Source organism: Chlorella variabilis, assembly GCF_000147415.1.
Source record: "Chlorella variabilis unplaced genomic scaffold CHLNCscaffold_19, whole genome shotgun sequence".
Taxonomy (NCBI): Eukaryota; Viridiplantae; Chlorophyta; class Trebouxiophyceae; order Chlorellales; family Chlorellaceae; genus Chlorella; species Chlorella variabilis.
The window spans coordinates 869,493-883,320 of record NW_005435069.1 but is presented as its reverse complement, the minus strand read 5'-3'; the positions used below and the strand labels follow the sequence as shown (position 1 = coordinate 883,320).

At 66.9% G+C, this 13,828-nt stretch overlaps 3 protein-coding genes across 3 annotated transcripts; all 3 read left to right on the top strand.

Moving 5' to 3' along the window:
• Nucleotides 1–424: 424 nt before the first annotated feature.
• On the top strand, nt 425–6,236 carry CHLNCDRAFT_54100 (hypothetical protein; the record flags this gene model as incomplete). The annotated part of the gene is made up of 21 exons (XM_005845160.1): nt 425–612; nt 840–868; nt 925–1,249; nt 1,405–1,487; nt 1,658–1,747; nt 1,908–2,030; nt 2,122–2,276; nt 2,458–2,637; nt 2,826–2,999; nt 3,101–3,188; nt 3,339–3,457; nt 3,513–3,518; nt 3,631–3,708; nt 3,924–4,148; nt 4,302–4,363; nt 4,567–4,721; nt 4,965–5,050; nt 5,204–5,371; nt 5,550–5,668; nt 5,870–5,951; nt 6,096–6,236. The coding sequence occupies 21 exons, from the start codon at nt 425–427 to the stop codon at nt 6,234–6,236; spliced, it is 2,676 nt and encodes an 891-aa protein (XP_005845222.1).
• A 2,208-nt stretch (nt 6,237–8,444) lies between these two features.
• CHLNCDRAFT_26132 (hypothetical protein) lies at nt 8,445–10,086 on the top strand (the record flags this gene model as incomplete). The annotated part of the gene is made up of 6 exons (XM_005845159.1): nt 8,445–8,626; nt 8,771–8,865; nt 9,025–9,103; nt 9,253–9,344; nt 9,477–9,576; nt 9,762–10,086. Coding segments are annotated over 6 exons (873 nt in total), but the record flags the coding sequence as incomplete, so codon positions are not given.
• Nucleotides 10,087–11,064: 978 nt separating this feature from the next.
• CHLNCDRAFT_137469 (hypothetical protein) lies at nt 11,065–13,268 on the top strand (the record flags this gene model as incomplete). The annotated part of the gene is made up of 9 exons (XM_005845158.1): nt 11,065–11,099; nt 11,242–11,270; nt 11,395–11,483; nt 11,658–11,769; nt 11,890–11,952; nt 12,043–12,098; nt 12,680–12,754; nt 12,931–12,994; nt 13,210–13,268. 9 exons carry the CDS (start codon nt 11,065–11,067, stop codon nt 13,266–13,268), a joined length of 582 nt encoding a protein of 193 aa, XP_005845220.1.
• Between the last annotated feature and the right edge of the window lie 560 nt (nt 13,269–13,828).

The following is a 13,828-nucleotide window of genomic DNA, read 5'->3' as shown; positions in this document are numbered from 1 at the left end:
CTCTCCGCTGCGCTTGACGCAGCGGCACAGGATGTCCTGACCGCCAGCGCCCTTCAGCACCTGGAAGAACTGCAGCACCTTCTTGCTGTAGTTCTTGGCGCCGCCCTGCACTGCCGCCCCCCCTCCCGCACCCCGCCGCCGCCGGCCTGAGGGCGCCTGCTGGTCGCCCTGCTTGATCCGGATGATGCCCTCTACATCTGACTTAGTGAGAAACACATTCTTGGCGCCGTTTTGGCGCCGTTCTAAGGCATAAAGGATGACAGGTTGGTTCATAATTTTAAATTTGCGGCAGCTGCGGGGTGCGGGAGGGGAGAAATAGAAGCCTTAGAGACTCTGAAAGGCGAAGGAAAGGGAGGGATCGCGGGAGAGAGCGTGCCTGATGAGCCAGACGAATCGGGGGAGGTGCCACATCAGCGGGCAACACATGCCGCCGCTCCCCGCCCTCGCCCTGCTGCTGGCGGCGGCGGCGGCGCTCCCCACCGCGGCCGCCTGGAGGCCACAGCCTAACCCGTTCCCCTTCACCACCGAAATGAGACAATGGGCCGACGAATTGAATTGCCTTAGGATCACAGACGCGCTGTACTACTCAACACCCCCGCGTTTCGACAAGCGGTGAGCATGTGGAGGCGGGAGCGGCGTGCGCCGGCCAAGGGTGCCCAGCGTGCCCCATCCGTTACTGGCGCTGGGCTGCATTCTAACCTTCTATTTTGCTTGCTTTGGTGGGAGGGACAATTGCAGCCTGGTTCAGCAAGAGCAACTAGCCCTGCCCCCTCCACAGCCACCCCTGCCCAACCCCCACCCCACCCCCACCCCACCCCACCCCGCCGCTTGCTCCGTAGGGAGCAGACGCCTGGACCCTCTGTGGCAAGTACGCCGCGCAACCGAATGGCACCCGCTCCCCCGTCTCATGGTCTGTGCTAAGAGTGGACAGGCAGCGCTACCTACAAGAGAGTGGACAGTACTACTACACCGTCACCTGCGCGGCCTGCCCAGATGCCGCCGTGGCCCCCCGCGACTTCCTGAAGGATGCGACGTTCAAGTGGTTTGGGGACACGCCCTACTGCAACGGCGCCTGCCCCCGCGGCTGGACCGCGCTGACGGGGCCCGTGTCGTCAGGGCCGGGCCGCCCCGCAAGCGAGGATCGCTATTTTGGCTCGCCCTGCGAAATCGAGGATGTCCCCGGCAAGGTCCTGTGCGCCTTTCCGGGGCGCAAGGCCTGCAATCGCTGCACTTACCGCTTGTGCGTGTGGTGGGCCGCATGAAGGGGTGCGGGTGCTGGTCGGGGTTGCCGGGGACACCTGTGGCGGGACTGTTGCCGCGCACTGAACGCATGCTGCCTGCCGCGCTCGACCGGCACCCGTGCTGCGCACCAGAGCGCCTGCCCCTGCCACCATTGCTCTCCAGCGACGACACAAATACCTGCCAGCCGGGGGAGACGCTTGTGGCGCTGGATGCCGCTCCGTGGGTTGCCCGAGCGGCGCTGTGTGGTGAGCAGAGCGCAGGGCATGGAGTTTCACCACGCTTCTAGGCTGTTGCTAGCTTGGCAGTGCCCCACGGAGCCCTCAACAACGTGTACCGTTGCTGGTGCTGCTGTGTTCCGTCCGCATGCATCGCAGCCTGGGGGTCCCAGGTAACATATGAACTGCTGTGCATGCAGAGCTCTGTGCGCGGTCGGTGTTTGACGAGTCCAAGTGTGGAGAGCCGCGGGAGCAATGCGTCAAAGCCAATTACCCTCGATACTTGCAAGGTGAGATGGGAAGGTGAACCCATGGGTACTCGTCCCATAGCCATGGGATGAGTACTTTACCCCTGCCTGCCCCTCCGCCGGGGGGTGGTGCCGTGTGGAGGGCTGGGGCAAGGGCACCCGGGGGGGTCTCGTCCACTGATCTGCTCTTCTGTGCGTGCAGATTATTGCTTGGAGGGTGAGCGCATTGTGGACAAGCCTACCACCAGTTGCGAGAGCTCGGTGTGGTGCCAGAGCTGCCCCCTAGATTATGTCGCTTCTGCCGCTGCAAGCGCCTCTGCCGCCGGTGAGCTGGACTGGCAGCGGGCTGTTATGTGCTCAAGTGCTTGCGTGAGTAATTGCCGATGCCAGCACCCTTGCATCGTTCCACCCCGCAGGTCGCAGGCAGCCCAAGTGCCTCAAGCGGGCGTGCACCAAGCCGTTGCGCAACCGCCGCTTTGTTGGGCGCCCCGCCCTCACACTCTCTGGCGTCACCACCTACGCCGCCTGCTGCAAGATGTGCCGCACAATCACGGGCTGTGTACGTTTTGGCGTGAGCGCCAAGGGATGCGCCATCTACCGCACCAAGCCTCGCCCGAAGGGCGTCAGGGCACCTGGCTACATTGTTGGCTACAGTGAGTGGGGCTGGGGCGGTGGCCGGCGAGTGGCGCGCGGCGGCTGTCGAGATGAAGGCCTGCATTGAGTCATGGCGCTTCCAACTTCTTCTGCTGCAGACGTGCCAGCCACCGGCTAGCTGCAGGCCACAGGAGGCAGATGTGGACATGGCGTCATGTATGCGGGGACAGCTGTGGTGCACGATACGACGACATGGGCGCATAATATGGGTTGCTGAGTTTACAAATGTAATGTGCTCAATGTATTCACTCTCTTACCGCCACTTCGCCAGGTCAGCAGTGGGCCTCAAAAGCCCAGCCATGATACCCCTCGCAACGCATCGCACCGTCTAGAAGCGTCTTTCGGGCAGCCATGGTGCAATGATCGGGCGTGTGGGGCCCGCACATCCCACATGGTGTTTAGCAGGGGCGTTGTGTCAGCGGCCCTGGCCGTCGTGCTGCCTCTTTCCTTGCTGCTGATTGCGCAGCAGCGCAGGAACGCGGGTCGGGGGGACCCACTGCCGCCCGCCCAGGCGCCCGACTGCTACCTCGCCGGCGGGGCCGCCGCCGCCGCCGAGCCAGCCGAGTGGGAGGCGTTCACGCTGCCCTTCCAGCCCGTGGAGCAGCTGTCGGCCGACACGCTGCCACTGAGCAGCCACAACGTGAGCTGCGGGCCGCTGCCCTGCAGCTGTGGCGCCGCTGGGCGGGGGCGGCTGCCGCCCGTCTGCTCACACGGTGCACCCCTCCCTCGGCCCTGGTGCAGTGCACCGGCGACGAGGTGTACCTGCGGGTGTGCCGCTACACCAACCTGCTGCTGCACAACGGGGAGGTGTTCTATGTCGCCAGAGGCGGTGAGCCGCAGCTGCACGCAGCCCCAGGGGCGACCGGCGCCTGCGAGCCGGCATGCTGCGCCTGCGCTGCCACGCTGCGCCCGGTGCCGCCGCCGCCGCGGCTGCCCCTCATGGGCGGGGCCGGCTGCTGCTGCCCCGCCTGCCGCGCAGGCGCCTCTGCCCAGCTGCCCCCCCTGGCGGATGTGTGCTACAACCAGGGGCGCAAGGAGTTCCAGCCCAAGCTGCTGCTCCGCTCCAACGCCTCCTCCTTGGGCTGGGACTTCTCAACGGTGAGCAAACGGTGCAGGGCCGCTGCCGCCGCCAGCCGGCCTGCCCCCCATGCAGCGCCAGGTGGGCGACCCATGTGCCCAGCGGTGCAGAGGCTGCTGTTGGCACGCAGGCACAGCTGCACGCCGGGCTGCGGCCCGAGCAGCAGCCCTGCCCGTGCCTTTGCCTCCTGCAGGCCGCGGCCCTGCCCCGCACCTGGCTGTGGACGTTCAGCAACCCGGCGGCAAACTTCTACCACCACATGGCTGAGGAGGTGCGGTGCGGCGGTACAGTGAGCTTGTGTGTGTGTGTGGTAGCTGTGTTGGCGTGCGGCCGGGGCGCCAGCCGCACGCGGCGCCTGTGGCAGCGCAGCAGCAGCCGAGTGCCGCCAACGTGTGCGCGGCCTCCCCGGCCCCGCCTGCCCACCCTGCGCCACGTGCGGCCCCGCCGCGCCGTGCCTCCTCCCCTCCCCGTCCCGTCTGCCTCCAGCTCATCACCATGCACAACACGCTGTGCCAGGCGCTGGGGCTGTGCCGCTACGAGCAGCGCGCCGACCCGGCGCAGGACCTGCTGATACTGGGCCTCAACGGCGCCGTGCTGTCCAAGCCGGGGCAGCCCAAGGTCCTGCTGGCGCGCCCCGCCAACGCCACCATCGCCCAGTGCATCACCGCCCGCCCCGCGCTGCTCACAAAGCACCACAGCCTGTGGGGCAAGGTGCGGCGTGCAGCAGCAGCAGCAGAGGTGGCGCCGCGGCGGCCCGCGGTCGGCGGCCGGTGGGCGGCGCCTCGGCGGGCCAGGCCCCGTCCCGCCAGGCGGCGGGCGCCTGGCGGCTTCCCAGCGCCCCACGCTGCGCCCGCTGCGTTGCAGGTCATTCTGCTGCGCGAGGCCTGGGCGGGCATCGGGCCAGCCTGCAGAGCCATGGGCTGCAGGTGAGCGCCCCTCGCCCGCCGCCCGCCGCCGGAAAGGACACCAGGCTGCCGGCGCCTGGCCTGGGCGCGCGCGAACAGCCAGCCCGGCCTCTCGGTGCCCGCTGCAGCCATGCCTCTCGGCCCCCCCCATTCCCCACCACCTGCTCAGAACCCCTCCCCACACACAAACACCTCGCCTGCCGCCACCTGCCTCGCATGCGCAGGGCCAGCGTGACCCGGCAGGACCGCAGCCCCATCCCGGCCGCCGGCCTGCAGCGGTACCGCGACCGCATGGCCGCCTGCTACGGCGTACCGCTGGAGCAGCCCGCCTCCCTGCACCCGCTGCGCATCCTGGTCATCGACCGCACGTACGAGTCGGGTGCGTGGCTGTGCCGCAAAAGCGCCCTGTGTCTGTGGGTATCTGTGTGTTGCGCCTGGCAGCCGACACGCCTGGGGTTGTTGGTGCTGGTGGTGTGGTGTGGTGTGGTGTGGTATGGTGTGCGAGTGCGAGTGTGGAGGGGTGGAGCGGGATGTGTGGGTGGTTAGGTGGAGTGGTGGTGCGGGTGTGGGCCTGCCTCCCTGATCAGCGGACGCCTGCTGCCGGCTGTTGTTGTTGGTGCAGGGCGCCACATCCTCAACATCCGCTCCGTGATGCAGCTGGTGCGGCAGAGGTTCCCCGCGGATGAGGTGCAGCTGGCGTACTTTGAGGTAAGAAGAGGCTGGGGCTGGGAGGAGGGGCTGGGCAGCCGCTGCCCAGCCAGGCGCCGGCGGCGGCTGCAGCGCAGGCCGCCCCCCACTCGCCTCCCCGCTACCTGACCCCTTACCCGCCCCCCTGCCTGCCCCGCTCGTCCTTTGCGGCAGGACCTGTCGTTCCGGGAGCAGCTGCAGCGCATGTCTTGGGCCAGCATCGTGCTGCTCATGCACGGCGCCGCGCTGGGCCTGGTGCCGCTCATGCCCCCGGGGGCGGTCTTCATTCACGTGATGCCCGACCGCGACAACCACGGCGCGCAGGCGTGGGCCCAGTTCATGGTGAGCGGCGGCGGGCGGGCTGCTCGTGGCTGGGCTGCGGCGTGGGCTGTGGCACGCCGCCACCGCCCGCCGCCGCCGCGGCCCCGCCCGGCCTGTGCGCCTGCGTGCCGTCCCCGGCCCCGGTCCCGCCACGCTGCGAGCGCCCTCGCCCGCCTCCCCGCCACTGCCGGGCCTGCAGGTGGACGACTTCAGCTTCCTGAACATCTCCTTCGTGCCGCTGAACAACACAGACGGCGCCCTGGAGCGGCTCAAGCTGGAGAATGTGCGGCAGGATGAGTTCTTCCAAGAGCTCTCGCCGTGAGTGGTGGCCCTGTGGCGCACGCCGACCTGCAGCCCGCATGGGCCCCACGGCAGCGGCAGCGGCGGGATGGTTTGGGCCTGGCTGCATGGCCAGGCGCGCGCGCTGCGGCGCCTGCTTGGTGCCAGGGTTAGGCGTGAGGGAGCGAACGCGAGTCGAGCGCGCCGAAGCAGCCCCCGTCGCCGCCGCTTCCGGTGCAGGTCGGACAGGCTGATGGTGCTGGAGGAGGGGCGGTGCCCCAGGAAGAAAGCGTACTGCAAGATGTTCTTCTTCCGAAAGCAGGTGGGGCCGGGGTGGGGCGCCGGGCCGGCACGTTGGCCGCCTGCTTTCGCACGCGCTGCTGGCCCCGCTGCCGGCTGGCTGGAGGTAGCTCGCTGACGGAACTGCTGGTGCTTACTGATGTCGCATGTGTGCGCGGGAGCGCAGGTGAACCTGGTGCTCAACCTGGAAGACCTGGGGTGGGCCCTGGACACGGCTGTGCAGCAGCTGCGGGGCGCCGGGCGCCCAGGCAGCGGCGGCGACGAGCAGGCGGCGACGTCGCTCGACAGGCCTGCCAAGACAGACTGAACCGTCTTCGTCGTTGTTATTCATGTTTACACTTTACATTTCATTGCCGTTATTGCACGGCCTGCTACATGAATTGATACTTGTCGCAATTATCAATCATATGAGTCATTTGCATCGCTTCCATCCCAAACCGGCATGGGCATAGGCCTGGGTGTAACCATACGGGTTAGTATGCTACGTTAGCATACTAATCAGTTACTATGGCATAGAAGAATTTTGAGGGTGGTTACTACGCTTTGGGAGAGGGTTCATACGGCATAGTAACCGCGGGCGGGGACGGTATAGTAACGGCGGCGTGGGGACAGCGCACACGCCAATCGGGGTCACTCTAAGCCTGGAGGGAGTAGAAAAAATCCTCATACATGCTACAGAGCTCCCAGGGTGCAATTTTCAATGGGAAACGCATCTAGCACCATAAACTGGAACATGCTGCCTGCATTTCATGCCGCCAGCGCCGCTCTAACGCGCCGCTCTAACGCATACATATGGCATAGTACGGGTTAGCGGGGTTCTGGGTGGGTTACTGTTTTGTCTAACGGTGAAATAACCAAGTATGCTAACCATGGTTATTTAACCCATACTACGGCATAGAGAAAATGAGGGGGCAGGGTTACACCCAGGCCTACATGGGCATGTGCAGCGGCGTGACGGCGGCGTGTCGGCGGTGGGCTTGGACTTTCGGTGGATTACGGGCGCTTACGGCGACCTACAATGGGGTGCCTCGAAGAAGAAGAATTTCAGCCGTGGTTCTGCAAGAGACGCTGACACGGTACAGCAGTACATTTGGAAGGAGTTCGAGAGGCACTCGCGTTTGCCATTTTGCACTGCGCACACGTTGCTGGAGCCCCCTGCACACGCCCCAGGCACCTGCGCTCGCCTTCTGCCTTCCAACCGGTTGCACCGAGCAAACCGCACTGGGAAACGGCTCTGGTCGCTACACAGTGGCAGGAGAGGACGCTGGTGTGCAAGCCGAGGTGAGCAGCAGGCTCTCTGCCACCCTGCCGGTGCCGCCGCCGCCGCGGCTGGAGAACGTTCCGCCGTCGCCCCCATTCCCTGCAGGCAGCAGCCTAAAGAACCCCCAGCCGTGCCATTCATACGTGGTTCTACAGCCATGCTGGCTCCGACAGCCGCTGTCATCGCCAGGCTGCCGTTGCTGGCTCGGCCAGCGGTGCTGCGTCGGGCCGACAGCGTGCGTCGGGCCAGCCGCAGGCGGCTGGCTGTCGCTGCTGTCATGGGCGAGGGCAGCGATGCGTCCAGGTCCGAGCCGCCCAGGTGACGATTACCACCTCAGGCTGCCGTTTGTGGGCGCAGCCGCCGCTGCCGTGGCAGCAGGGCAGGCAAGGGCGCCGCCAAAGGGACACATGCCAACCTGAACCTGACATGCCTGCGGGGTTTACTCATGCTGCAGCCCTCCTGCCTTCACCAGCAAGCTGGACGTTCAGAACTACCAGCGGTGAGGCCGCTGGGCAGATCACCAGACCATTCTGAATCTGAACCCCCATGCTGCGCTGGCGGCAGCTGGACCTCGCCGTGCCTCATGTGGGCCCATGATGCGCCCCCGTGCTGGCTGGTGCAGGGTGCAGGCATTGGAGGAGCGGCAGCTGAGGACTCGCATCAAGAGGACCAAGAACACTGACAAGCTGGCCTCCCTCATCCGGGTGTTGGAGAGCTGCGGCAAGCGGGAGCTGGCAGCACAGGCCCGGGACGCACTGGCGGCGCTCGCTCCCGACCGGGCCGACGCGTCGTCGCCTCCCACCCAGCCCAGCCCTTCAGCTGGCGCCACAGCAGGAGCGGCACCAGGCAAGGGCGCAGGCAGGGGCAAGGCGGCAGGCAAGCAGGCGCAGCTGACGGCGAGGCAGCAGGTGCAGGTGGAGAGGACTGCCAGCCGCCTGCGAGACAAAGGAATGGAGGTGAGGAGGCGAACCTCAGCGTGGCGGTAGTGAGCGGTGGCAGTAGTGATGGGTGGTGACAGCGACGGGTTGTGAGACGGGATCCGGTCCCGGCAGGTCACGTGCAAAGCACTGGCTGCCTGCCTGCAAGAAACTTTCTGCCTGCCTGCAGGTCTTCCTGCCTGTGCGCGATGCCGAGGGCCTTCATGTCGACTGGGGCGTGCTGGCAGGTGGGTGGGGGCCCGCTGGCCGGCCCCCTGCATGGTCTTGCCTGGCGGCGGCGTGGGTCACGCCTCTGCACGCCTGCTGCTCGCCTGCAGGCTACGAGGAGCAGAAGCGCCAGATAGAGGACACGGTGCTGCTGGCGCTGGCCAACCCTGAGGTGTACGACAGGATTGCGGCCAGGACAAAGGCGCGAGGGGCACAGGCCGCCGGCTCCAACCGCCCCCGCGCCGTGCTGTTCGAGGGACCGCCAGGCACCGGCAAGACCACCAGCGCACGGTGGGGCCTGCTGGGGCGGGAGAGGCCTGGCCCCTGCCAACCGTAGCCACGGAATGCCGGAGGGCAGCTGACGCAGGCGTGCACGCATGGCCTTCGCTGGCCGCACGACCGCTGCCGCCGCCGCCGGCCCTGCGGTGCCTGCAGGGTGATCGCTCAGCAAACTTGCGTACCGCTGGTGAATGTGAAGTTTGAGAAGGTGCTCAGCAAGTGGTATGGCGAGGACGAGCGCAACCTGGCAGGTGAGCCTAAAAAAACAAAAACAACTGCCTGTCTTTTTTTGATAGACCAAGATCAACAGCCGGAGCAGCTCGGTAGCTCAGCGCGGGACCTCCCAGCCCAGTCCTCTCGAGCCCAGTCCTCTCAAGCCACATCTGCATGCTGCCGCCGCTGCCCAGCAGAGGTGCTGCAGCTGTGCGAGGGCTTCCCCGCAGGCGCCATTGTGTTCCTGGATGAGCTGGACTCGCTCATGACCTCCAGGTGGGCGCAGCTGCTGCCTGGCAGCGACGTCTGCCTGCGCCTTGCACACACCAGGGCCGTTGGCTGCGAGGTTCGTGCAAGGAGCCAGCTGTAGCAGGCTCCTGCCGGTTGGCCGCCTGACCGCATTGCACATGCGCGCGCATTTGCAGGAGCGACGGCCAGGGGCTGCACGAGGTCACGCGGCGCATGCTGGGCATCCTGCTGCGCCACCTGGACGGCTTTGATGCCAGCCGACGCTCGGGTGGGCCCCAGCCGGCTGCTCCTGGTTCCGAGCGCTTGCGCCGGCGTCGATGCCATGGCGAGCAGCATGCCGGAGCACGCAGTTGGGCACTGTGCCACGGCAGTGCCCTCTGAGCTTCCTCCTTGCGTGCAGTGCTCATTGGCGCCACCAACCGGGCGAGGGATCTGGACCCCGCGCTGCGCAGCCGCTTTGCAGCGACCGTCACGTTTGGTCTCCCCAGCCAGGAGTCGAGGTGGGCGGGGGCGCGCCTGAGCAGCACAGCGCGCAAAGCACGGCAGGCACAGCATGGCGCTGGCGCTTCGTGGCTTGTGCTGCTTCTGGCGCTGTGCTGATGCGGCAGCCGATCAGCCAGCGCCAGGCTGACCCAAGCATGCATGCGACCTCCCTGCTTCACACTGGCACCGTGCTGTGGCGCAGGGCGGCCATCCTGGGCCAGTACGCGCGGCAGCTGAGCGGCAGCGACCTGCAGGCGCTGGCCAGCGCCACCCGTGGCATGGCGGGGCGCGACCTGCGCGCCGTGTGCGAGCAGACCGAGCGGCTGTGGGCGTCGGAGGCAAGCCTGGGTGGTTGGGAGGGGCAGGCAGCAGCCCAGCACTCCCGCCGACTGGCAGAGCAGCGTGCCAGAGCCCTCTCGGGGCGCTTGCAAGCGCCCGTCACGCTGCTGAAGCGCCGCTGCTGCCCATGCCGGCTGCTGTGCAGATCATCCGGGGGCGCGTGCCGGAGGACCAGCTGCCTTCGGTGATGGGCTACCTGGCCAGCGCGGAGCAGAGGCTGCGGGAGATGCGGGGCGGGGAGGACGACTGAGCCCAGGTGGCACTCCGACACAGCAGCTGGCAGCGGCTGTCGCGTCGATCGCACAGGGGATCTGTAGGATGGTGCACTATGCAGGGGTTCTGTAGGCATGCACCTTTCGGGGCTGTAAGCATGCCTTTGAGGAGCAGCAGGGCACACCTCCTGCGGCTGTCTGCTGCCATTGCAAGAGGCCGGAAGCTGCCTTGATCCCCGGGCCGCCGCTGCGCCGTACCGCTGCCGCTGCCGCTCTCCTGGCTGCCCCAACATGGGTCCTGGCTTGCCTGCAGCCGACCCAGGGGCAATCTGATGTCGTTCTTGGCGTCAGAATGAGTTTTACAGGGCTGGGCATACAACATGCAGTACATTACGAGAGATCTACACGTGGCCACCAGGAGACGCACTATTTCAGAGCGCTGCCTGCCTCCTCCAGCCCATTTCTCGCTTCTGTGTCCTCCACCCTCCTTGGTGTGCTCTACCCTCTTCCCTCCCGTCCCAGGTGAGTCTGTTGTGGCGATGGGAAGCCCCACCACCACCTGTTGTGACGGCCCTGCCTTGGACTGCTGCTGCTGCACCCCACTCCCACACCTGCATCCACCAGCCCGCTCCAAGGGCGTGGCAAGGGTTGGGGGGCCTCCTGGCCGTGCACACAAGCTGTCATGTTGTGCCCGAGGCACCGGGCTGTGTGCCCGGGCGGGGCGGGCGGCGCGGGCCGCGGCGTGTGCCGCGGCCAGCGTAACCCCCAACCCCCACAGGCCTGCCCACGGGCTTCCCCTGAGCCTGTGCTGCCATCCAATGCGGGCCATCTGCCCGCAGTCTCACCCGGCGGGCGATTGCATCCCGCCAGCTTCCACGCCCATGCACATCGCCTACCGACCTCCTGCCTCCCTCCCCTGCCTGCAGCCCTCCCACTCCCTCCAGCCCAAGCATCATGCGCGTCGCCATCCTGCTCTGCCTGGTGGCCGGGTGAGCCCAGCTGGGCCCGCCCTTTGCTTGTGCCGTCCGAGGGCCGCTTTCTTCCTGCCGCTGCCTCCAGTCGCCCTGGAGCCTTGCTTGCAATGCTTACCTTTACCTTTTACCAGCATCCACCCCCTGGCCTCCTCTGCAGGCTCCTGGCGGTCCCCGCCATGGCCAGGCGTGAGTTGCGCAGCAGCCGCCGCCCCGCCCCGCCTCGCTGCCTCCTCCGCCAGTGGTGCAGCCTCGCCGCTGCCGACCGCCGCCCTGCACGCCCTCTCCCCGCCTGCCCCGCTCCTGCCTGCAGGCTGCCAGGACTCGTGCGATGCCACCACCTGCGACCACCCTTGCTCCTGCGAGTTCACCGAGCTGCGCTGCCCGGGCGCCAGCGGCGGGGTGAGCTGGAGGGAGGCTGCCGCCGCCTAGCCCCCTGTGGACAGGCGGCGCACAGCCCTCTGCCCAGCTCAGTGGTTACTGCCGTGCCAAGGGCAGGCACCTGCGTCTGGCCTGCAATCACACGCACACCGTGGCGTGCGCCTGCGCCTACTGCTTTCCTCCTGGCCCCTGCAGACAACGGGCACGGACTGCAACAACCCGTGCGAGTTCTTCGAGTGCCTCTGCCCTCCCTTCAACGTGCCCCGCGACAAGGGTCGCAAGCTGATGCAGGGCGCCACCAAGAGCCGTAAGTACCGGCAGCAGGGAGGCTGCTGTTGAGGCAGCCAAGCGCCAGCACAGCTGAGCGACCGCATACAGCAATTGCGATAAGGGGTGCCCCCTGCCCTCCCTTGCTGCACGCCTGCAGCCCCCTGCAAGAAATGCAACGGGCCTCGCGATGAGACCTCTTGCGACTGCGGGAGCTGCACTGGTAAGGCGTAAACGTTCACACCCGTGTGGCACACGTGAATGCTACGGTACCACCTAGGAGTCTGACTGGGGCCTGTCTCTGTGCATGCAGGCCGCTGTGTGAACTCCCCCCAGACCTGCCAGGGGTCCAAGTTTGTCTGCGAGAAGGTGAGGGAGACTGCCTTTGAAGCCGGCATTCGCTGCGGCAGCATGCTGGTGGGTAGTCACTGCCACGTCCTCTGGCCTGCGCTGCTGCAGGTCTGAGGCTGAGGAGATGAAGCGGAGCCACCAGCCACCCCCTCCTGCATGCGCCCGCCCCCCTCCTACAACCCTGCATGCGCCCATCCCCTAATACCCTGCACGCTCCCCGTATCCCAAGCCAAGTGCTGGTTGAACGCAGAAGCTTAAGATTGTTTAGATGTGTTGCCTGCTTGCATGCTGTGTAACACACAGTGGCAGGCACCCAGCAGGACCAGGGAGGGGAGGGGAAAGGGCATCGGGCTCGCCGCTGGAGAGGAAGCTCAGTCGCGGTGCTGGTAGGGAAAGGCCCTGCCAGCCTGCCTGCCTGCAGGCTGGCGCCTGCCGTGCAGCGGCTGCCTGATCCACCCTGCCGCAACCCCTCCACCTGCGGTGGCGAACAAAGCTTGGCGCTGACAGGAGTTGGTGCGCTAGCGCCGCTCGCAGTGCCGCCTAACTGGTTAGCCCGGCTGAAGAACCACAAGGCCGGTTGCGCTGCGCCCTTGGCGAAGGAGCGTGTCGCTGGTGAGGGGGCCCCCATGGGGGAGGGGCGGCCACCGTGGACACCAGCTGCCGGCAACGAGAAGGTGAGCAGGCACAGGCACCGCAGCAAGGAGAGGTGTGAGCAGGGGGTGGGCACCCCCGCCAGGCTGCGTGAAGTGTCTCGCAACACCTCCATCTGCCTGCTCCGCAGTGCCGTAAAGCGTGCGGGTCCTGCTGGGGCGATGCAATGTTCGGCTGCGCTAGCACATGTGTGGATCAGGCGGCCAATGGAGCGGTGGGGGTGCCCGTCCAGCGGCCGGAGCTGAAGCAGACGGGGACAGCGGGTGATGGCGATAGCGAGGAGGAGGTGGAATGACTCGGATGCGTCTCCTGACGACTGTGAGGAGCTTTGGGCAGGTGTGGCTGGCTTCCTGTGCAGGTTCCTTCCAACCCGGCGTTTTTGTGAGCAGCTGGACACCTGTGTAAGCCAGCAACAACAGTTTTTCTGGCAGCCCCAGGGGGTAGTTGCATGAACAGCCTGCTCCCCGCTCAGCTGCAGGCGTGGTGGATGGCAGCTTTTTGGTAGATGCTGAGCCAGGACTGATGCGGGAGCCATAAGGAGCTGCTGCAGCTGCCAGTCAACCAGAACCTCGCACCAGATCTTGATTCGCCTCGGCGGCGGCAGACAGGTGGGCTTGCAGGCAGCGGCGGCAGCGGCGGCAGCGGCGGCAGCCGCCTGGCGACTTGAATGCCTCCTGCCGCTCCGCCAGCGGGCAGCCGGACAGGGTGCTGAGGGGTTGGGAGGGGTTGGGCGGGGCTGCCGGGTGGCGGTGGCAGGGCTGCCTGTGCCAGCGTCGAAGCTGGCTAGCTGCGCCCCGCTGCTGCCTTCCGCGCCGCTGCAGGTGTCGCCCGACGAAGACGGCCAACCCGCTTGATGTTTCTTTTGTGCAGGGGGAGTGCTGCCGGCATCAGCAAGGGCTTGCCCCTGCTCATCATAGCCACATGCGCATCATAGCCACATGCTCGCGTATGCCTTGGAGCACTCACGGAACGCACCCGGGTGCAGACCCCCAAACCGTGGATGAGCGGCTGGTGGTGGCGGACGCGGTGCGGCTGCTGCGAGGGGTGGCAGGCACTGAACAACCCCCCCCCCCCCCCCGCTGGCCGGATTGGTCGGT